Below are 25,142 nucleotides of genomic sequence, written 5' to 3' on the forward strand. Positions count from 1 at the left end.
GTGTGAGGCCTAAATGCTAAGCAGTTAACCATCGAGGTGTCCAAGATGTGATCAATCTCAATATTATGAGATCAGAAAGAAAAATATGAACTGCTAATATCACAATCATTATTTAATGGAGCCTGTGATCCGACCAAAATAAATATATTGTGGTGAGTGTGATGCCAGAGCAGTGACTTTTATGTATTTACTACTTCGACAAAATATTAAAAATAACAAGACTTGGTCGTGAAATGCATGACGCAATTTCTGCTCATGAATGACAAGAGATGAGATACATGTGCTTTTCTCCGCCCACTTTTTGCTTCCTTTAACTTCCACCTTCCCTATATAACACAAGACACAGAAACCTCCCCGTAGCAACAACCCTGAAAGTAGGTGTCACATCTGAGGCTCTAAAATCCAGCTAACCTGACAGGAATTTTTCTGTGTGACCGCGTCCAAAGTGAAAATTTGTGATATGAGATTCGCCATGTTCTTGCTTCTTCTGATTGTGCATAGCACAGGTAAGGTCTGCTATTTTTTCACATATTACATATGTATGTTTTCACACACACACACACACACACACACACACACACACACACACACACACACACACACACACACACACACACACACACACACACGCACACACGCACACACGCACACACACACACACACACACACACACACACACACACACACACACACACACACATACATACATACATATATATATATATATATATATATATATATATATATATATATATATATATATATATATATATATATATATATATATATATATATATATATACGTTTTTTTCTTTTATCTCAAGTTTGGGGATCCAACTAGAGCGGTCATTTTCGGCGATAAACATGAAGAGGTTGTGTAATGTGCACTAATTAGTGACAGGCGTTTGATGGCACATGTTTCTTTCCTTTCTGTGTCAGATGCGAAAATGGACATCATCACCAGCAAGCAAGATATTAAAAGTGGAGAAGATATTTTACTTTTCTGTAAAGGTCAGTTTTCCATCGGTAATTTAAATAAGGCTGACGCCAATGTCATTAGAAATGCCATTGTGTAGGTACAAAGCCCCTGTGGCACATATCGGTTTTAATTTCCATTTGATGCATATACTATCCTGTCTTAGCTGGGGGAGAAGGACACATAACATGGCAAAAGAATGGCGAGGACATTGATGAAGAGTTGATATCAACAGTGGATGAGTCCTCTTCAAAACTGGTCATCAAGAGTGCGACAGTGGAGGATGCAGGAAGGTACACCTGCCTGTGTGAATTTGACAACGGCCACATGGACGATGTTCAGACACAGATTTATGTTTATGGTATGTAAGAGTATCATACACTTTTAGCAGATGTATAAAAAACTCAACACTAACTGGTCACGACACCTGCAAAGTTGCATCAGCTGGTAGGCCTATCAGTGATTCTGTCGCATTAAACTAAGTGATGTGATAAAGTCAGAGACGTGTTTGCATGCACAATATTTTTATGAGAATGTATTTGAATTTGCTTTGTTGTATAACTGGATTGGATCGTACTGAGATGAGTGGTGACTGTTTTGCCCCTCTCATAATTCCATTAATTGCCAATTTTTTTCAGAGAATATTATTGTGCCATTGTGGCGTAGTCGTTTGCATAACATTCTTGGCAAATATTGGGTTATGCAGATGCTGCTGTGGCCAGTGGATCTTTTGAAACACTGTTAAAATCAAACTTGTCTGATCTAAGAATTTACCACACTCAAAATAAGCATCTTGGATTTGTTGTCAGAGGGTCCATCATTTGAAAACACCCTTACCTACCATGAGTTTTTGGAGGGTACAGATGGAATGGTGCCTTGTTGGGTGTCTGGCCAGCCGGCGGTGGAAGTCCGCTGGATATACAGCAAGGAGATGTCTCCTCAGGGTAAGTATATCATCATGGGGCTTCTCTACACATAATTATTTGTCGAATCTGATTTTGACTTTGAAATTGATTTTGGAATGTGGTTTTCTGATCTTTTTTCTTTGTTTTTATTAGGAAAAAATGTGTACCCACTGCCTGATAACGCACTCCTCATTGAGAAAGTGAAGCGACAGGATGCTGGGATATACGTGTGCCAGGCCCAGATAAAAGGAAGGCCCATCTATAATCAGCTTTCCATATCTATTGTGGTCAATGGTGTGTCTTCTTTGCATCATCACTAAAAGTATGAAATCAAGCATGTTTGATTTTCCAGAAAGTAGACAAGCATTGGGATTGTTGAATTTGCATAAAGTCCAGTCGGTGTTCTGAAAGAGTGACAATAACAAGTTTGTTCTGAATATAGCTCCCCCCACTGTACATCTGAAAGAAGAGTTGATCAAAGTCATCGCTGGACCGGAAAACAATGTTTCCTTGCTGTGTTTGGTTGACGGCCAACCGAAACCCAATATTACCTGGAGCATGTAAGACCTTGGTTACTAATTAATACACATTCATTCTATTGGCTTTTCTATGTCAGGGGTCACCCCAGAAAGTCATTGGCTCAGTTTTATAATGGATGTCTTTCCTGTCACAACCAACCTTCTTTTCTCTGGGATTGGCACACTTTAAAAACAATCACTTTTTTGACACATAATAAATATGTTTGAACAAAATAATATGCACGCAGGAAATGAATAGAACATACATAGATACATTGCGTTATAATGGTGACTGACTTCAATCTCTTTAAACTTCTGTTTTACAGGCCAGCATTATACGACCCCAGTCATCATAAGTTCAACTCTGACCGTAGCCAATTGACCATTAGGTCCGTTGTCAGGGATGACTACGGGGAGTACATCTGCACCGCAACCAACAAGATTGCAGAAAGCAGCGCTACCCTTATGCTTCACGTTTTTGGTTGGTTTTCTTCTTTTCTGACTCGATACAGAATGAAAAGCAAAATATCCAAATGACATTTGCATTCAAACATGGCTACTGTGGTGAAAATGCAGTTATTTCATTTCAGAGACCCCAGAGGTGTCTTTGTCTGTAGAGCAGCAGAATGTGAGTGTGGGCGAGAGTGTGGCAGTGGCCTGTAACGTCTCTGGACTTCCTCAACCAGACCTGCACTGGATCAATAAGCGTAATGGACAAACCCTGGTAGGAATGAGATGCAGGGCCAGAGCTACAGGATGGCCAGGGGTGGTAAAAGACACCCCTTGTCACTCTATGGCCATCCCTATCCAAGGAGGAAATTTTATGATGTGCCAATTTTACATAGATGCAGTATTCCTAGACCCGTTGGTACACAGTGGATTACACATAAAGAAGGAAATTCTATAAAAGGCCTGTATCAAGTAAAGATCATTCAATTATTACTGTTACAGTAGCATCAAAGTCGTGTTTTGACATCACGGAAGGTAAACTGATATGGCAGAGAGGTAATTTTTTATCTTACCCATCCATGGTCCTGGTTTCATGAAATACAATGCACACGTACTGAATACCCCATCGTCATAACAGTGGCATTAAAAAAAAAAAAAAATTGTAAAGAATTAAGAGAATTTTGTGTTGCCTTGCTTTTTAGAAATTATATGAATGTGTGAAGCTATTGATTGTGACATTTAATTCCTGTAACTCCCATTGTGGGTTCGATGTCCAGGAATGATTGGCACATGCATCACTGCCCTTTACACTAATATGTTGTGTCAGCCTTAGCTCCCACTGAAATAAATTGGCCAATGTCTCTTGTTCACAAGCTCAGAATTTCATAAAAATAAATAAATAAATAAATAAATAAATAAATAAATAAATAACACCACTATATTGGTTTCATCAATCTATGTTTAGCCTATCATGTGCTTCACAGTACTGTACATATTTTGTGTTTGGCCTCGCTAGGACTCACCTTCTGGTCGTATGCGTGCCGAGAATGGCGTTTTGATGATTGACGCAGTCGTGCCATCTGATGGTGGTCTCTATTCCTGCATGGCTGTTGGAAGCATTGGCAATGCCTCAAGAGACGTTGCAATTCACAGTAAGTCCTAAACCTCACTGGGTCACCTAAACAACGAAATAGGCCAGACATTTGCTTGAAAATAATAATGTCTCAATTGTGTATTATTTCAATAATCTCATTGTATTTTGCAGTTGTAAAGACCTGTAATACATTAGAAAGCTATATGCACCTCCCACGCCCCAATGAATGAATGAATGAACAAACAAACGAACAAAAACAGACAAATACACAAACAGACCAACAAACAAATAAACAACCATATAAATAAATAAATAAACACAAAGTAAAAAAGCAGTAAAAACACATATCACTTTATACAGTTCTAGAGGTGTGGGCTAATTTCGTCCAATGGATAAAACATACAATCCATTTTTATAAATATAGTATGTCCATGACATTAAAACAAGACATTAATAGTGATATACTGCACTAGATCAGATTAGATCAGATAAATTACAAATATCATTGAAGGTGCCTCATTTTACCATGGTGTTCTTTGACCCACAGCCCAGCCCGGTCCACCTCCCTACTTGTCAGTCTCACCTGGACCTGCCTCAGTTTTTTTATCCCTCAAAACACCACCCATCAATGGAGGAACACCAATTACAAACTTTGTCCTGCAATGGAGACAAAATACAGCTGAGCAATGGCAAGAAGTCACCGTCACAGCCTCAGGTAATTGTAAATTGTCCATGCATCAGGTTCAAACCAGCTGTTAATCCTAATGTGTGTGTCCTCATCTTTGTGCTTGTAGATACCCTGGAAGTGACCTCTCTCATGCCCTACACACTATACACTGTGCGTTTGGCTGCCATGAATGCAGCAGGACGTGGCCAATTCTCAGATGCAAACTCTGTTCGAACACTTGGAATACGTAAGTATCACATATTAGCCATATGGCAGTAGCACAATAAATCCACATTCCATTCCACATTACAGTACACAACGCCTGAAATGAACAAAATAGTATGTTGAAGCTCATTTTTAGAATTGAGGGTGTTGTTGATTTGTTGCATAATTTTATGGTAAATATACAAGATTTAAAGCAATGGCAATCAACATGCACTAACAGCATGCATACAAGTGAAAGAGAAGGACAAAGGTGCAGCACATCAGTGATCTGCCACTGAGAACACTGATGCCAACATCCAAGAACATCACAGCAATGTTTGAATTTTGGCGTGCAGCGGTTCTTGAACCTGCAGCAGTAATAATAATAATAATAATAATAATAATAATAATAATAATAATAATAATAATAATCTTCTTCTTTTCCTTTTTCGGCTTTTCCCCTCAGGGGTCGCCACAGCGAATCAATGTCCTCCATCTATCCCGGTTTTGTGCATCCTCTTCTCTCACACCAGCTACCTTCATGTCCTCTTTGACCACATCCATAAACCTCCTCTTCGGTCTTCCTCTCTGTCTCCTGCCTGGCAGTTCAAGACTCAGCATCCTTCTCCCGATATAGTCACTCTCTCTCCTCTGGACATGTCCAAACCATCTCAGTCTGGCCTCTCTGAATTTCTCTCCAAGGCCTTTAATATGAGTTGTCCCTCTAATGTACTCATTCCTGATCCTATCCAACCTGGTCACTGCCAAAGAAAACCTCAACATCTTCAGCTCTGCTACCTCCAGCTCTGCCTCCTGTCTTTTCTTCAGTGGCACTGTCTCCAGTCCAAACACCGTGGCTCGTCTGACCACAGTTTTATACACTTTTCCTTTCATCCTAGCTGAAACCCTTCTATCACACATCACACCTGACATTTTTCTCCAGCGGCTCCAGCCTGCCTGGACACGCTTCTTCACCTCTTTTCCACACTCTCCATTGCTCTGGACAGTTGACCCCGAGTACTTAAAATCCTCCACCTTCTTTATCACTTCTCCCTGTAGCATCACTGTTGCACTTGGATCCCTCTCCTTCACACATATATATTCCGTCTTGCTGCGACTGATCTTCATTCCTCTCCTTTCTAGGGCATATCTCCATAGCTCTAGTTTCTCCGCCACCTGTTCCCTGTTCTCGCTACAGATCACAATGACATCTGCAAACATCATGGTCCAAGGAGATTCTTGACTAATATCGTCTGTGAGCCTGTCCATCACCATAGCAAACAAGAAGGGGCTCAGAGCTGACCCCTGGTGGAGTCCCACCTCCACCTTGAATTCCTCAGTCATACCGACAGCACAGCTCACAACTGTATTACAGTCATGATACATGTCTTGTACCGCTCTGACATACTTTTCCGTCACTCCAGACTTCCTCATGCAATGCCACAGCTCTTCTCTGGGCACCCTGTCATACGCTTTCTCCAGATCTACAAAGACACAATGCAATTCCTTCTGACCTTCTCTGTACTTCTCTATCAGCATTCTTAAAGCAAACATTGCATCTGTCGTACTCTTTTTTGGCATGAAGCCATACTGCTGCTCACAAATGTTCACTTCTGCTCTTAGTCTAGCTTCAACTACTCTTTCCCAGAGTTTCATTGTATGGCTCATCAACTTTATTCCTCTGTAATTAGTACAACTCTGCACATCTCCTTTGTTCTTAAAAATCAGCGCCCTCCTCACTTCATCCTTGCTAATGCTTGCTACGTCTTGGTCCACAACATTCACGTCTTCTACTCTTTGTTCCTTCTCATTTTCCTCATTCATCAATTCTTCAAAGTACTCTTTCCATCTTGCCATCACACTACTGGCACCTGTTAATACATTGCCATCGCTATCCTTAATCACCCGAACCTGCTGCAGGTCCTTACCATCTTTGTCTCTCTGTCTCGCCAGCCTGTAAAGATCAGTCTCACCTTCCTTGCTGTCCAGCCGAGCATATAGTCATCATAGGCCTCTTGTTTGGCCTTTGCCACCTTTACTTTAACCGTGCGCTGCATCTCCTTGTACTGCTGTCTACTCTCGTCCGTCCTCTCAGTGTCCCACTTCTTCTTTGCTAACCTCTTTCTCTGTATACTCTCCTGCACCTCCCCATTCCACCACAAAGTCTCCTTATCTACCTTTCTTCCACTCGATACACCAAGTACTTTCCGACCTGTGACTCTGATTATGTTCGCTGTAGTTTGCCAGTCATCTGGAAGGACCTCTTGCCCACCCAGTGCTTGTCTTACCTCCTTCTTAAATGTCATGCAACACTCTTCCTTTTTCAATTTCCACCATTTTGTCCTCATTTCAGCCTTTGGTTTCTTCATCTTCCTCACTGCCAGCGTCATCCTACACACCACCAACCTATGCTGTCTGGCTACACTCTCACCAACCACTACTTTGCAGTCACTGATTTCCTTTAGATGGCGCCGTTGACACAAAATGTAGTCTACCTGTGTACTTCTGCCTCCACTCTTATAGGTCACCCTATGTTCCTGTCTCTTCTGAAAGAAAGTATTCACAATAGCCATTTGCATTCTCTTAGCAAAGTCAACCACCATCTGTCCTTCAGCGTTCCTCATCTGGAGTCCAAACCTACCCATCACCTCGTCATCATCTTTGTTTCCTGCGCCAACATGTCCATTGAAGTCTCCACCAATTACAACCCTCTCACTTCTCGGGATGTTCTGTATGACTTCATCAAAGTCCAACCAAAATTCCTCCTTCTCCGCCAGCTCCCATCCTACTTGTGGGGCATACCCACAAACAACATTGAACATCACACCTTCAATTTCTAGCTTCAGACTCATCATTCTATCTGATACTCTTTTTACTTCTAAGAAATTCCTAACAAACTCCTCTTTTAAGATAACCCCAACTCCATTTCTCTTTCTGTCTTCACCATGATAGAACAACTTAAACCCTGACCCTAAGCTTCTAGCCTTGCTCCCTTTCCACCTGGTTTCCTGGACACACAGTATGTCTACCTTCCTTCTCTGCATCATGTCAACCAGCTCTCTACCTTTACCTGTCATTGTTCCTACATTCAAAGTTCCTACTCTTAGTTCTATACTCTTGGCGTTCCATCTCTCTCTTTTCCTCCGGGCACACCTCCTTCCTCTCCTTCTTCGACCAACAGTAGTCCATTTTCCACTGGCACCCTGAAGGTCAACAGTACCAATGGCGCCATTGTTAACTCGGGCCTTGACCGATCCGGTATGGGATTCAGAGGTTTGATTCGCATATTTGTTTTGGCAATTTTTTTTACGTCGGATGCCCTTCCTGACACAACCCTCTGTATTTATCCGGGCTTGGGACCGGCACAATAAGACACTGGCTTGTGACCCCTTGTGGCTACATTACTAATAATAATAATAATAATAATAATAATAATAATAATAATACATTTAATTTCTAAGCGCCTTTAAAAACTCTCAAGGACACTTTACAGTCACAGGACTTTTTTGGGCGGGTGAGCAGTGGCAGCTATTCGCGCCAGCGTTCACTCGACCCGGAAGTAACACAGCAGCAAAGTTATAAAAGGAAGAGGAAAGGAAAGAAAGAAGTAGAAAAAGAAAACACAGGACCGGCTGGAAAGGCAGCCATTCATGGGCTGTGTATGTTAGGTCTTTGCAACTCCGGCATGATCTCATATAAGATGTATTTATTTTCATATGTTAATGTTACGGAAACAGATATTACTATTCATGTGTATTGAAGCACATGTGCTATCATAAAAATATTATTCATCACATATGTTGTTATGCACTTTCTGATTCATCTGTTTTTTCTGTTGTGTATTGCTTCCATCATCGTCCAATCTCTCATTCTGCATTGACAGGAGGTAATAAACACACACACACACACACACACACACACACACACACACACACACACGCACACACACGCACGCACACACACACACACACACACACACACACACACACACACACACACACACGCACGCGCGCGCGCGCACACACACACACACACACACACACACACACACACACACACACACACACACACACATACACACACACAGTAAGTAAATGCGTCACCACAGTAGCAAGGAGTTGTACATTTCTGCATTTTCTTTCTCTCTTACCACCTAGGTGAACCAGACAGCCCAGTTTTGTTGTGTGATGAGATGAAAGTAGGGGGCAATTCCTTCTTCATCCCGCTCAGGCAAACAGATCATGGCGGCACTCCTCTCCTGCACTACAATCTCCGATATCGAGAGGTCAGGCTCGACATGCCTTTGCTGTGTGATCGCATCCATACATAAAAAGTGGAAATTAAAATACTGTATTTAAAAAGACATATTTAAAAAAACATTTTTGTTTATTTTATGCCCCATACTTGGTGCCTCAAAGCTATATGTCTCTATTGTGTCCAGGATAAAGATCGCGCTGAATGGAAAACAGAGCAGCTGTCATCCAACGCTGACTCCATTTCCCTCATAGACCTGATCTTTGGCGCAGACTATCAACTGGAAGTCAAAGCAATCAATGCTAACGGTTCCTCACTCCCTGTAACTTTCAACTTCACCATTGCAGAGAAACCTGGTAATCCTCTCATCATCTCAAACATCAATTATAGTTGTTGGGTAAAATTCATTTATCTTCGTCTGGTTCGGACTTTGTCGAGTTTCTTGATGAAATGCCAGTTGAGTCGATAGTTGGTACACAGCAAAAACTACTTTATTCAGTAACAATCGAGAGAAACATCTCTAGTTGGAGCTGGACAAAAGAAGAACCAACGCCTGCCTCTTCAGGCTTAGTTTTAAAAGAATACCGCAACAGTCTGTTGACCAATCAGTTGCGGACAAGTCGATCTTCCGTCCAATCAGCTACGAACAACTCAGTGTTGGGAGGGCCTTAGACTAAAATTGGAGTTGTTGTCTCTTTGCAACGACTATTGAACTAATAAGCTTGATAATGCTATGTAACTAAATTAAACGTGCAATACATGAAATAACATAATATGTTTACTAATCTAAGCATGAAATAACGTAATATGTTTACTAATGTGCATAAGCACTCTATCAATAGTCGTCACATCTCAATTCTTTAGCAGCCTCATCTTTCTACTTCACTCCCTTATTAATTTTCTTTCTACTTGCAGTGCGTAGCAGCATGACAAAAGGCAGCGTGGCGGGCATTGTCATGGTGATCTTCTTGGTGATTTTCTTGCTTGTGGATGCCACTTGCTGCTACAGAAACCGCTGTGGCCTACTTATGTCCATCGCTGTGAAACTTTTTGGGCAGAAAATTTCTGACCTCAAAGCATTTGAAGAAGAAGGGTAAGTAAATTTGCTTGCTTTGCATTTGTTTTGTTTTCATCTTTCTTTTCTTGGATGCGGTGGGTGTTTATTAATCTTCAAAATGCGCAACATTTTGTATTCCCTCGTAAAGATTGCAAGATCACAAACTTTGATTTTTTTTTTACAAAAGGGTACTTTTTGTTCAAATGTGCGTTGATGTACTTCCGGGTCAACACACAGGTAACTGAAAAAACAGCCATCACAACAGATGGCAAGTTTAATCAGGGATGATAATGGCAAACGAGAAAAAAAAGTCTGAATAAAAGGAGGGGGTGCATACACACACACACACACACATATACTGTATATATATATATATATATATATATATAGTAAATGCTTATTACGACACTATTTTCATTTCCCGTGCACATTTCTAGTCTTTTTATGTATGTGTAAGCTCTCAGTCGTACAGGAGTGGTCCATCGATGAGAAGGTTTGGCTGAAGAAACCTTCTCATCGCTAGTCTTTTTATGTATAATTAATTCCGTTTAGTACGATTCGTGGTTTTTACGATAATCCGGTTACTACGGTGCTCTTTTTCATCTCCCGCCGGCCATTTTGGTATGTTTATATCGATACAAAAGATACTTACGGTGAATCGATATTTGCTTAGGGGTTTCTGTACAGTACCACCATTATCAAAATCTGTATCGGACGCTGTATCGGTCGCGCCATTGGTCGACTTGGTCACGTGAGTTTGTTATGTGACCAGGTCCCGTGTAGCAGACGCCATTTTCATTTTCAGACGCCAGCTCGTGTGTAGCAGAAGACATTTTCTACCGTTTTCAACAATGGCGACAACAATGGCATACATGTTTGCAATCGATTAAAGAATTATATGTGCCATTTTGAGGCAACAATGGGGGAACATCTCTCACCCCAAAAAAAAGAGGCACAAAATGCCGAGCTCCTATGGCCACCTCCGTTTCTTATATGGCGCTTGGATGCCCTCTACTGGCGGCTTTTGGGCGCAACACGGTTCTCAGACCAAACATACTTCATCAACGTAAGTAATGTAAACGTTGCAGTTTTGGTTTTTCATCCATTTAATTGTGTAGCATTCAGATATCTTTATCGCTTGCAACAATCACTGTTTTTTTTCGTGGTTTCGTGTGAATAGAACATGAGGATTTTGCATTGGTCGCATTTTTGAAAGGAAATAGAGTAGTCATTAAAAATGTGTAAACTGTGTAAAATATATATATATATATATCAGTGGTGGGCCGTCTGAGCCAGCAAGGCCTTCTCTGCTGGCCTAACATAATCAGACATCATTATCATTATTAGAATAAAAGTCAATTTCATTAAAAAAGTATTTTTTTCTAAATATATATACAATTATTCTACATACTGTTTTCTTGATGTTATATTATATCCATTTGGTTATGCTCCTTTCAGTGTTGTAGTTTTAGGTCAGAGTTTTTAATCCAATCAGAATCCAGCTAGCTTGTGTCGCCAGGCTGTATGAAATCTGACCGACTCCTTCAGAATCAACAGTGAGGGCATCTATGCGCTGTACATGAACGGGCACTAATAAGCTTGATAATGCTATGTAACTAAATTAAACGTGCAATAATCATAATATGTACTAAGCTAAACATGAAATAACATAATATGTTTACTAATCTAAGCATGAAATAACGTAATATGTTTACTAATGTGCATAAGCACTCTATCAATAGTCGTCACATCTCAATTCTTTAGCAGCCTCATCTTTCTACTTCACTCCCTTATTAATTTTCTTTCTACTTGCAGTGCGTAGCAGCATGACAAAAGGCAGCGTGGCGGGCATTGTCATGGTGATCTTCTTGGTGATTTTCTTGCTTGTGGATGCCACTTGCTGCTACAGAAACCGCTGTGGCCTACTTATGTCCATCGCTGTGAAACTTTTTGGGCAGAAAATTTCTGACCTCAAAGCATTTGAAGAAGAAGGGTAAGTAAATTTGCTTGCTTTGCATTTGTTTTGTTTTCATCTTTCTTTTCTTGGATGCGGTGGGTGTTTATTAATCTTCAAAATGCGCAACATTTTGTATTCCCTCGTAAAGATTGCAAGATCACAAACTTTGATTTTTTTTTTACAAAAGGGTACTTTTTGTTCAAATGTGCGTTGATGTACTTCCGGGTCAACACACAGGTAACTGAAAAAACAGCCATCACAACAGATGGCAAGTTTAATCAGGGATGATAATGGCAAACGAGAAAAAAAAAGTCTGAATAAAAGGAGGGGGTGCATACACACACACACACATATACTGTATATATATATATATATATATATATATATATATATATATATATATATATATATATATATATATATATATATATATATATATATAGTAAATGCTTATTACAACACTATTTTCATTTCCCGTGCACATTTCTAGTCTTTTTATGTATGTGTAAGCTCTCAGTCGTACAGGAGTGGTCCATCGATGAGAAGGTTTGTACTTCAAAAAGTACAGATGACGGCTGAAGAAACCTTCTCATCGCTAGTCTTTTTATGTATAATTAATTCCGTTTAGTACGATTCGTGGTTTTTACGATAATCCGGTTACTACGGTGCGCTTTTTCATCTCCCGCCGGCCATTTTGGTATGTTTATATCGATACAAAAGATACTTACGGTGAATCGATATTTGCTTAGGGGTTTCTGTACAGTACCACCATTATCAAAATCTGTATCGGACGCTGTATCGGTCGCGCCATTGGTCGACTTGGTCACGTGAGTTTGTTATGTGACCAGGTCCCGTGTAGCAGACGCCATTTTCATTTTCAGACGCCAGCTCGTGTGTAGCAGACGACATTTTCTACCGTTTTCAACAATGGCGACAACAATGGCATACATGTTTGCAATCGATTAAAGAATTATATGTGCCATTTTGAGGCAACAATGGGGGAACATCTCTCACCCCAAAAAAAAGAGGCACAAAATGGCGAGCTCCTATGGCCACCTCCGTTTCTTATATGGCGCTTGGATGCCCTCTACTGGCGGCTTTTGGGCGCAACACGGTTCTCAGACCAAACATACCATGTAGTTGATATATAGTTGCGATAGCCAATCAGATCACGAGTTGGCACAGTAAGGCCAGCTCGAGGGCCTCGCGTTGAACATGACATGTACGGGTCCTGTGATTGGATACTCACTTTACCTCAGCCCTCAGCGGAGGCAGCGCTATGCAAATCTGTCACGGTTTGCGAGGTGGTGATGGCGGGTGCGGATCCCAAGAAGCAGGCAGGAGTGAGTTGGAGGTTGTTTGACAAATTGTATTAAATTAAAGGTCAGCAGGAACAAAATGTAAAACATCAAAATCATCTGAATGGAAAAAATACAAAGTAGCAAAAGAAGACCAAAAGTAAAAGTCTGCCAAGGTTAAACAAACACATACACCATGCATGCAGCAAACAAGCAGCAAACAATGAACCGACACCGGATGGTCGTGCCGGGTGTGCTTTTAAGTGTCAGTGATTAAACGACCAGCACCTGCGAGGCTGAAGGCAGGGCTGACGTCGCCAATCTGATCGGGACGACCAGCACTTGTGCAGGAGCAGGCGGGGCCGACAGCGCCCCCCGTTGGTTGCCAACCAGATCCTGACAGTACCCCCCCCCCCTTCAAGGGGCTGCTTCCAGAAGTCCCAACAGTGTCCCAAAAGGTCCACTTGCCAGGGAACGATCGGTGGAGAGGGCATCCGCTGCAAGGGAACTAATTAGATAACACTAGACAGTACAAAAGGGGAAACAAAATAAGATATTATCATGAAAATGCGCGTTAATCCAGACCATCAGAGAAATGCGACTCACCATAAATCTCGTCCAGATTGTTCTGGAAACCATGGGCGGGACATTGGTGCCCGTCATAATTTAATAATCTAGTGCACAACTCTGTTACATATATACAGTAAAGTCTCGTTATATCGATATTCTCGGGAGTCAGAAAAAATGTAGATGTAACCATACTGTCGATATATCCGTCCTGCACCGAACTGCATGAAAAGGGGGGGGGGGGCAATACGTAAATGGGGATCTTTGATATGGCATGTAAATTCATCATTGGGTTAATGGATTGCGTATCTAGCATGCTTTTTGTACAGTAGTGACGTGAAAAATAAACTTGTGCATCAAATAAAAACATCTTTACACTTTTTAATGACTATTTCCTTTCAAAAATGCAACCAATGCAAAAAAAATCCTCACGTTGTTCAATTCACAAGCGATAAACATTTCGGAATGCAACACAATTAAATACATGAATGAAAAACCAAAACTGCAACGTTTACATTACTTACGTTGATGAAGTATTCTGCTGCACGTCAAACTCTTTCGCGAGAAGGATTTGCTTGTTGGATTGTCCTCCACAGCCACAATTGCTTTGTACGTTGTTCGGATATCATAATTGTTACGTTTACCCATGGTTGAAGTTGGTGTTGAACAACAGTACTGTATATAAGCTCTGCTACGCCGTTTTTTATTGTGCTCGCGTCAACAGGATAAACACAGAAGCTGGTCACGTGACTGGGGCTTGGGAGGACAACGGGGTTCGAGAGAGTGTTTGAATAGAATGGCTGAGCTGTGGCGTAACAGCAGCTCCTGTTTGGATCTGTATGTGATAACTGCTATGTTTTGTTATTAAAAAGACCGACCCGCTATAGCAGCGACTGTGCACAGTAGTATCAGACGCTATTGCAGCAGTAATGAACTGCCTCTCCAGCATACGACGGGCGGTGGCCTGATGGGAACGGGACTCGGCCTGGGGTGGATGAAGACGCGGCACGGATCGTCGTGGGCGTGAGTGCGATCCCTCTCGCACGTTCACGCGACGGCGCATGGCTCTACGTGGACGTCGAACTGCCAGGCGCAGAATGGCACCCCGTACGGCCGTATGTGACCAGGTCTCGGCCGGGCGCCGACGTGGGCGTGAACTGCCCGGCACCGGGGGAACGAGACCAGTCCAGAGCCGCTTCGGGATCCAGCGGTGAGTGGGGTCTCGGACTGACGTTGACGCGGACGTTGCACGGCTCGTCGTGATGAGACTTAATTAGTCATGCACGACGACAGCGTGGCTGGATGTGGGCGTGCACTGCCAGTCACCCAGTGTCACGCTGGACGGCCAACTGGAAGGAGGTCTCGGCCGGACGTTTACGTGGACGTTACGGCTCGCCGAGTGACGCAATTAAAACTCGACGAGGCTCGGGCTAACGTGGACGTAGCATTGCCAGGCACAGGGTGGAAATGAGACGGGACCGATGTACCTGCGGGATCCGATGGTTGGTCGGTTCATGCTGTCACGTTTTGCGAGTTGGTGATGGCGGTTGCGGATCCCAAAAAGCAGGCAGGAGGGAGCAGGAGGTTGTTTGACAAATTGTATTAAAATAAAGGTCAACAGGAACAAAATGTAAAACATCAAAATCATCTGAATGGAAAAAATACAAAGTATCAAAAGAAGACCAAAAGTAAAATCCGCCAAGGTTAAACAAACACATGCACAATGCATGCAGGAAACAAGCAGCAAACAATGAACCGACAACGGATGGTCGTGCCGGGTGTCCTTTCAAGTGACAGTGATTATAACGACCAGCACCTGCGAGGCTGCCGGCAGGGCTGACGTCGCTACCCGTTGGTCGCCAATCTGATCGGGATGACCAGCACCTGTGCAGGTGCAGGTGGGGCCGACAGCGCCCCCCGTTGGTCGCCAACCAGATCATGACAGTACCCCCCCTTCAAGGGGCTGCTTCCAGAAGTCCCAACAGTCTCCCAAAAGGTCCACTCGCCAGGGAACGGTCGGTGGAGAGGGCAACCGCTGCCTCTCCAGCATACGACGGGCGGTGGCCTGATAGGAACGGCACTCGGCCTGGGGTGGACGAAGACGCGGCACGGATCGTCGTGGGCGTGAGTGCGAACCTTCTCGCACGTTCACGCGACGGCGCATGTTGTTGCACATTGTTGCAAAAAAATGATTGCATTCATATACAGTACAGTGTACATGTACATAACACTGCAACAGGGAAACTGCAACGCTTACATCTTATTATGCAATTTAAAAAAATCTTCAATCTTGTTCTGCTTCCCATTTTCACCTCTTAACACAAACGATTCGATCTTTTTTAACATTTCTAAAAAAACTGATGCATTTTCTCTGGATTCTAAGTAAGATTGTACGTCCGTAACACCTTGCAACGCTTGTGTCTTTGTTGGTTCTTCATCCTCGTCATCCTCGTCATTGTGGGAATCTTCTGGGGCATACTTGGCTTTAATTTCGTGTTGGATTCTCCTCAACAGCCACGATTGCCTTGTATTTTCTTCCGAGGTCACAATTCTTTCGTTTTGCTATGGTTGAAGACGGTAGCAATATGGCGTCTGCTCCACTGCAAGACACGGGAGCTGGTCACGTGACCAAGTCACATGGCCAAGTCACATGACCAGGCCACGTGACCAAGTCGACCAACGCCACGACCGATACAGATTTCGATAATGGTGGTACTGTGTAGAAACCCCTAAGCAAATATCGATTCACATTAAGTATCTTTTGTATCGATATAAACATAAAATGGCCGGCGGGAGATGAAAAAGAGCAACGTAGTGACCGGATTATCGTATAAACCACGAATCGTACTAAAGTGAACTAATTATACATAAAAAGACTAGAAATGTGCACGGGAAATGAAAATAGTGTCGTAATAAACAGTATTATCAATATAAACAATATCGATATAACAAGATTTTACTGTATATATATATATATATATATATATATATATATATATTGTGATATCATGAGAGGCTAGCTCTCAGCGGGACGGGACAAGAAGTGCAATACTTATCAAAATAAAGTCTCTTCTGATACTTAAATCCAACTAAAGTCTCTTCTGCTCCTTAAATCCAAATAAAGTCTCTTCTGAGGTAAAAACTGAAGACGGGGTTCTTTACAAGAGTCTCTAGGCCTCACCCCTCTTGACGTCCTCGTCATGTAGCCTAGCCACCTTAGCTAGGTTCAAATCCAGTGTCCAGTCGTGTGGTCCCAACTGGCAATGAGTTCCACGCAGCAATCAACTTCTCCACAGAGCACAGCAATCGAGCTTGTCTTTCCCCAAGCTCCACACTCAGAGGCTCTCTGCCTTAAGAGCCCTGCTTTCCAATCAAGCCCTGATCAGCCGCAGGTGTGTGGTTTGAATTGCTGTCTTCCACCAGCTGGGGCCAAGACTCTCTCTGGGTGGAGCCATCTTAGGGGGATGTATTTCCCCTCCAGGACACAGCCTCTCGTGACATCACAATATATATATATATATATATATATATATATATATATATATATATATATATATATATATATATATATATATATACAGTAAAGTCTCGTTATATTGATATTCAAGGGAGTCCGAAAAAATATCGATATAACCGGGACTATCGATATATCCGACCCTGTTTGCATGTAATTTTCTCCGTGCGTGCATAGAAATAGTATCGATATAACCGGGACTATCGATATATCCGCTATCGATATAACGAGACTTTACTGTATATATATATATATATATATATATATATATATATATATACATATATATATATATGAGTGCCTCTGTGCTGTCCTTTGGGCCAGCCCTCTCTAGCTACTGATAGGACTTCTTGAGATCAGCCACTTCAGTTATGGTTTGGTGGTACATCCCGTGTAGTCAAGATCATCCAATCAAAATGGCACATTCCGCCAACCAGCGTCAGTATCATGCAATCCAAATTGCGCTTTGCGCCAACACAAGCTGAAACTGGAAATCCATCCATCCATTTTACATACCGCTTATTCCTCATTAGGGTCGCGGGGGGTGCTGGAGCCTATCTCAGCTGTCTTCGGGCACGAGGCGGGGGACACCCTGAATTGGTTGCCAGTCAATCGCAGGGCACACAAAGACGTACAACAGTCACTCTTACACTCACACCTAGGGACAATTTGGAGTGGTCAATCTGCCTACCATACATGTTTTTGGAGTCTGGGAGGAAACCGGCGGACCCGGAGAAAACCCACACAGGCCTGGGGAGAACATGCAAACAAAGCCTCTCTTACTAAACATGAGTATGTGGAGTTACAGTCACACGATGTCTCCTGGGATATATTATATATGGAAAATAACACCTTTTTTTTCAAATACTGGTACAGACGCTGCCCACTTACCGAACGACATACGTTCCGAGCGGTCGTTCGTAAGATGAATTTAGTCGCAGGTTGCTTCAGTGTTATATTTCGTATGGAATGTATGTGTAAAGGACAACCGACGTCTCCGGACAAGTTGTGTCCATATTTTGTAAAATGGCTTCAAATGACTTCGACTGAGCATATTTTAATAAGATTCCACCGCATATTGCTATATTTTACGTTTTAATATGAATATTCAGGAAGTCTTGTTTTTGAGTTGGTGACGAGTCCGTACGTGACGTCACGAAAGTACCGCCCCCTGACCGAAAAAAAGACACATTGTAGCAGTCCTTCCATCACGTCAATGTATTTTGTTGTACATGTTTGGTCTGAGAACCGTGTTGCACCCAAAAGCCGCCAAAGAGGGCATCCAAGCTCCATATAAGGAATTTATCAGCCTGTGGAAGCGGAGGTGGCCACTGGAGGTCGCCATTTTTTGCCTCTTTTTTTGGATGAGAGATTTTCCCCCAATGTTGCCTCAAAATGGCACATATAATTCTTTAATCGATTTCAAACATGTATGCTTTCCTCTTCAGAACTATTTGAATCATATTCATAACTGGATGTCTAACAAGAAAGCATATTCTCCGAATCTGAAGCCATTGTTTTGATTCACAAGCAATGCAAGACGTCTTCGCGTGATGTCACGAACTGGGGGCGGGACTTTCTGAAAATGCCCAATTCGCAGCTCAATTTTTTTGCAGATTTTGGACACTTTAAGTGATTTTTATTGGTGATTTGCATTTGACTAAAAATATCTTAATGCGTGTTTTGGGTATTTTAGATGCTATAAAACGTTTTTCTGATGTCAGTTAAAAAACAAAGTGACATCGGTTGTCCTTTAAGTCAAACACTGAACGGGGACGTACGTATGTACTTACTAATGCACTGAGTCCTCCTGGAGCGTCAACTGAGAGGAGGGATTTACTCCCCGCTCACATACTCTACACAACCAATCATAAACGACCACAGGCGCGTCAATTATTGGTAAGAGGGATTTCTCCAGGCCCACATACTGTACACAGCCAATCGTAAGCGAGCTCGGCGGATCGGGGCCAGAACTCGTTTGCAACATTTTGGCGTAGCCGGGAGCTGATTGGTCAGCCTTGGTGTACGTCGCGTGCGTGTGCTTGAGGCCCAGGACGCTGGCAATCGCAAGCGAGCTCGGCCGGAAAAGGGTGCGCAACAGTGGCTGGGGTGAGGTTCATGGTTGGTGAGGCAATGACGTCATCACAGTCAGATTTACAAACATATGAACTATGAACTCTACAGAGTAGCTTATTCACCATTTGATTGGCAACAGTTAATGCAAACAAAGCCTCTCTTACTAAACATGAGTATGTGGAGTTACAGTCACACGATGTCTCCTGGGATATATTATATATGGAAAATAACACCTTTTTTTTCAAATACTGGTACAGACGCTGCCCACTTTACGAACGACATACGTTCCGAGCGGTCGTTCGTAAGATGAATTTAGTCGCAGGTTGCTTCAGTGTTATATTTCGTATGGAATGTATGTGTAAAGGACAACCGACGTCTCCGGACAAGTTGTGTCCATATTTTGTAAAATGGCTTCAAATGACTTCGACTGAGCATATTTTAATAAGATTCCACCGCATATTGCTATATTTTACGTTTTAATATGAATATTCAGGAAGTCTTGTTTTTGAGTTGGTGACGAGTCCGTACGTGACGTCACGAAAGTACCGCCCCCTGACCGAAAAAAAGACACATTGTAGCAGTCCTTCCATCACGTCAATGTATTTTGTTGTACATGTTTGGTCTGAGAACCGTGTTGCACCCAAAAGCCGCCAGAAGAGGGCATCCAAGCTCCATATAAGGAATTTATCAGCCTGTGGAAGCGGAGGTGGCCACTGGAGGTCGCCATTTTGTGCCTCTTTTTTTGGATGAGAGATTTTCCCCCAATGTTGTCTCAAAATGGCACATATAATTCTTTAATCGATTTCAAACATGTATGCTTTCCTCTTCAGAACTATTTGAATCATATTCATAACTGGATGTGTAACAAGAAAGCATATTCTCCGAATCTGAAGCCATTGTTTTGATTCACAAGCAATGCAAGACGTCTTCGCGTGATGTCACGAACTGGGGGCGGGACTTTCTGAAAATGCCCAATTCGCAGCTCAATTTTTTGCAGATTTTGGACACTTTAAGTCATTTTTATTGGTGATTTGCATTTGACTAAAAATATCTTAATGCGTGTTTTGGGTATTTTAGATGCTATAAAACGTTTTTCTGATGTCAGTTAAAAAACAAAGTGACATCGGTTGTCCTTTAAGTCAAACACTGAACGGGGACGCACGTATGTACTTACTAATGCACTGAGTCCTCCTGGAGCGTCAACTGAGAGGAGGGATTTACTCCCCGCCCACATACTCTACACAACCAATCATAAACGACCACAGGCGCGTCAATTATTGGTAAGAGGGATTTCTCCAGGCCCACATACTGTACACAGCCAATCGTAAGCGAGCTCGGCGGATCGGGGCCAGAACTCGTTTGCAACATTTTGGCGTAGCCGGGAGCTGATTGGTCAGCCTTGGTGTACGTCGCGTGCGTGTGCTTGAGGCCCAGGACGCTGGCAATCGCAAGCGAGCTCGGCCGGAAAAGGGTGCGCAACAGTGGGTGGGGTGAGGTTCATGGTTGGTGAGGCAATGACGTCATCACAGTCAGATTTACAAACATATGAACTATGAACTCTACAGAGTAGCTTATTCACCATTTGATTGGCAACAGTTAACGTGTTTTGTTTAAAATGTCATGTCAGCATTCTTATATAAGCTATAGCATAGAAAAAAGATTAAAAAAAACTGTTATCGTGTTACCTTTACTTATAAATGAAGTCCATGTGCCACTCCTTCTGAAGAAATGCATCGATTACTTCTTTTTAGAAGCCTTCCTTATCTTTCTTCAGTTTTAAAAGTCTCTCTATTTCTTTCAAATTAGATATATAATGCTCCATTCTGAAAATAAGGCCAAGCAACACGAAAAAATGAGTGGATAGTTGCACTTAAGGTACTAACTTTATTGTAGCTTGCTCTCACTAATTCTATTATTCTGCAGCCAAGGAGGCGCATAAATGTCTGTAATCACCAGCGCCCCCTGTCATGAGGCAGGAGAACTGTGTGCCTCACCTATGCACACAGTTTTGATAAAAAATAAAATAAAATAAACACTGTAGTACAGTGTTTATAATGTGAAGTGACTCTACATTATATACACCAGCTAAACTGTAGAAATTTAGTTCATATTCTAAAAGTGTTTGAACACTTTAATAGCGCTATGCAGTGGGACCGCAATGCGGTCTCACTGCAGAGCAAGCCAGCACAGTTAGCATAGTGATTGCGCAATACAGGTGAGGCTCAGTCGGCTGCTGCCTCACCGCTCGTCTCTCCTTAGTATTTAAACTGTAAATGTGAAAATTCAGCGATTTTGAGAAAAAAAATCCAAAAATGGTGATGTTAAATGGAAAAGAATTAAAAGTACAAATCACTAAATAAGTATAACTGTTTAATTTATTTTGTCATTTGATATCTCCATGACAGGTGAGGCACGGCCTCACCTGCCTCCCCTGACTGCACGTCACTGGTGCGCAATACAAAATGTAATTTACAGGATCTCTGTCCAAACATTTTACGACATACTGTACCGCAAAAATGTTCATATGTACCGTTTTGTCGTAACTCGAATATTCGTAAACTGTGGAGCGTCTGTACTCTAAATACAATGAATTGGTTTTGCTAGTACCTTTCAGCACATCTGTTCCTTTGATGTCAATTATTTAATAATAATAATAATAATAATAATAATAATAATAATAATAATAATAATAATAATAATAATAATAATAATACGTCTGTCTAAGCTCTCAGTCGTACAGGAGTGGTCCATCGATGAAAAGGTTTCTTCAGCCGTCATCTGTACTTCTTTGAAGGTGTCGGACGTTTCGCTTCTTATCCAAGAAACTTTGTCAGCAAACTAAAGTCTTACTGGTAGTTTAGGCCCTATATATATATCCCTACTGTCCAGACATGGCGGTGCCAGACTCTGCTATGATAGGTCCCTGCTCTCAGGTTGGGGGGAGCAGAGGACTACTCCCTGCAGCTGCTCCATTGATAGTTCCTGTCGTTCTGACTAACGACTGGCCTGATTGCCCCACTTCGACCGGTATCACCACATCAGTATTACTAATCCTATGTTGCCTAAGCAGGCTATTTTATGAACGATCCAAACCTCACCCCACCAAACTAGTTTAATGATAAATTTCTTTTATAAGCGCCTTTCAAAATTCTCAAGGTCAGTTTAGAGTCATATTTCATGCCTTGAACATCCCCAAGCTTTAAAGCAGGGGTGTCAAAGTCATTTTTTGCCGCGGGCCACATTGTAGTTATGGTTTCCTCTCGAGGGCCGTTATGAATTTGGGGAACCCATTAGAATGTTTAAATCCCTTCAAATATTACATATAGAGCACACAGCAAATTAATGAATAACTCTGCAAATTAATGAATAACTCGTTTTCAAATCTGAAGTCAAGAATAATGACTTTTATTGTGGTTGACATCCAAAAATATGAAATTTTGGCTCAGATTTTAGCAATCATCATGGAATTCAACAAGTTTGATTTGCTTTCGCGGGCCGAAAAAAATGATGTGGCAGGCCGGATTTGGCCCGCGGGCCTTGACTTTGACACCTGTGCTTTAAAGCACGGAGAGACATTTTTGTTGTCATGAAGAATAATTAAGTGCAGTAAAATAATCAATAATCTGTAATCCATTTTTCTCCCCCACCCACAGGAAACCTCAGCCAGACAGAAATAGGCCTGGGGCAGATGCATGAGGCTAACATCTACAAAAGAAACAAAGACACACCCTCAGACTTAACCTTTTTGAAGAGATCATTCGAAGCAGAAATTTGAATTACCAACAGTACAGTATAAACAAATTAATTATTATTTGTCTGTTTCCTCTGTGCTGCTGATGTATGAATGCTAAGAGGGTAAGAAGCAAATTGGATTGGATTGGATTGGATATGCCTTTATTAGTCTCACAGTGGCATCTCCTGACTTAAAATCTCCTCATGAAAACCTCCAAGTTGGTAGGAACGTCAAGAAGACAGTCTAAAGTGACAAGCTATATTGTATGTCATGCAATTGTTAGCTTGCTGGTTCAGTTGAATTTAACCTCAACAGTACTGCATTCATCCTGAGGTAATCTTGATATTGGTCTTTTACAGGGTAAAGGTGTTTGTAATTTATTCTTGAAATGAAAATGTTTTCAAATAGAAACACATGTTTTGAATGTCAAAAACAAACAATGTTTTGTTTATTCCGAACAGGATCAAGTGCAGCTGTCTGACATAAAAAATGCCTGTCTGTGCAGCACGGCTTAGTACCAGTAATTATTTGCAAGCTGCACCACAATCAACAGGTTCCTGGTTAGAATCTTATTTTAGGCTCGCTAATCTACATTGTGTATTTTATGGTCTCCCGATGTTTGCTTTGATGTATTTCCATTGCTTCCTCTTTTCTATAAAAGCTTTACCTTCATTACACTTTGTAAATGACCCGTTGGTGTGAATGGTTGCTTGTATATTATGAATGTTCCCTGCGATTCGCCAGTCGCCAGTCAGAGTATGCTGCCCACTCAGCCTGAGCTGTGATAGGAGCTGGCAGATAGGACAAGTCGGTCCAAATTGGATGAATAAGCGCTTCAAAGAATGGATGGGTGGATATTAACATTTTAGAAATACTTTCTAAGCCTGATATCCTAATATTCCTACAACGATAAGCCATGCAACATTTATCACTGTTATAAAAATTCTGCAATGTATAAACAGGACCCAAGACAATAAGAACAGGAAGCAATATATTTTAAAGAATCTGATATCTCTTGTTTGAGTTTTCCTTTTGATAAACTCAGATGCAGCCTTTTTACTTTGACAAAAAGTTTATCATGATCACAGATCATATAAGCTGTGCATGTTTGTGAATATTGTATGTATGGTTTTAATCACTGTCTGAGCTATATCAAGTAAAAAAAATTATCACTATGATTAAATTTTTATTCTGACTGTTATTTTGCAATCTTTTTCAATAAAACTTTGGGCAAAAACACTTAAACACAACTTATCGCCATTCATACCTAAACACTTGTAAGACTAATGAGATATGTACCACTGGGGAGGGAAAATACCTAGCCGTTGCCAGCGGTTTCGACATTAATGGTGCTGAGTTAAAGAGAATCGTTCACACTTTTACACAAGAGCCCTGTCGTCAGTGTTTGCCACATCTAAAGATTTCATACCATGTGTGTTGCAACAGAGAGACTTGGAAAACATGCAGGACAGTGACCCTCCATGACCAGATTTTGACAACCCATTTGCATTGTACTGATGAGTGCTGCTTAGTACGATATTTTTAAAGCACAAGTTTAGATAACTGTCATGCTAAAATTCAGGGTGAACTAAGGACTAGGTACAAAACAATTACTCACCACTGAACATTGATAAATGATGGACAATAATACAACTACTACTATGATGACAGATACTCCTCTTACTCTTCCTATTACTATGGCTACTACTACTACTACTACTACTACTACTACTACTACTACTACTACTATTACTACTACTACTACTACTACTACTACTAATACTACAACTACTACAAGTATGACTAAGATGAATATTATTAACAACAATAACAACAACAACAAGAATAATCAATGAAAAAAATAACAATATTG

At 41.6% G+C, this 25,142-nt stretch overlaps 1 protein-coding gene and 1 long non-coding RNA gene across 2 annotated transcripts; both read left to right on the forward strand.

Annotated features, from left to right (window-relative positions):
* Nucleotides 1-349: 349 nt before the first annotated feature.
* Nucleotides 350-10,181, forward strand: ncam3 (neural cell adhesion molecule 3). The gene is made up of 14 exons (XM_088999492.1): nucleotides 350-506; nucleotides 940-1,011; nucleotides 1,143-1,337; nucleotides 1,786-1,920; nucleotides 2,035-2,175; nucleotides 2,324-2,441; nucleotides 2,726-2,880; nucleotides 2,990-3,123; nucleotides 3,865-4,000; nucleotides 4,490-4,657; nucleotides 4,737-4,857; nucleotides 8,969-9,098; nucleotides 9,255-9,423; nucleotides 9,983-10,181. The coding sequence occupies exons 1-14, from the start codon at nucleotides 461-463 to the stop codon at nucleotides 10,162-10,164; spliced, it is 1,902 nt and encodes a 633-aa protein (XP_088855618.1). The 5' UTR covers nucleotides 350-460; the 3' UTR covers nucleotides 10,165-10,181.
* Nucleotides 10,182-11,944: 1,763 nt separating this feature from the next.
* LOC148896264 (uncharacterized) lies at nucleotides 11,945-24,470 on the forward strand. Its single transcript, XR_016115320.1, has 2 exons — nucleotides 11,945-12,117; nucleotides 23,190-24,470. It is a non-coding gene; the product is annotated as an uncharacterized LOC148896264 (long non-coding RNA).
* The last annotated feature ends 672 nt before the right edge of the window (nucleotides 24,471-25,142 follow it).

The sequence above is a fragment of the Hippocampus bargibanti genome, linkage group LG06 (assembly GCF_051943395.1).
Source record: "Hippocampus bargibanti isolate YZ-2025 linkage group LG06, ASM5194339v1, whole genome shotgun sequence".
NCBI classification, from domain to species: domain Eukaryota; kingdom Metazoa; phylum Chordata; class Actinopteri; order Syngnathiformes; family Syngnathidae; genus Hippocampus; species Hippocampus bargibanti.

Coding starts and splice junctions, on each gene's coding strand:
- ncam3 (XM_088999492.1), top strand. CDS start 461: ATGAGATTCGCCATGTTCTTGCTTCTTCTGATTGTGCATAGCACAG. Junction 3,124..3,864: donor AGCGTAATGGACAAACCCTG/GTAGGAATGAGA, acceptor TGGCCTCGCTAG/GACTCACCTTCTGGTCGTAT. Junction 4,001..4,489: donor AAGAGACGTTGCAATTCACA/GTAAGTCCTAAA, acceptor TTTGACCCACAG/CCCAGCCCGGTCCACCTCCC.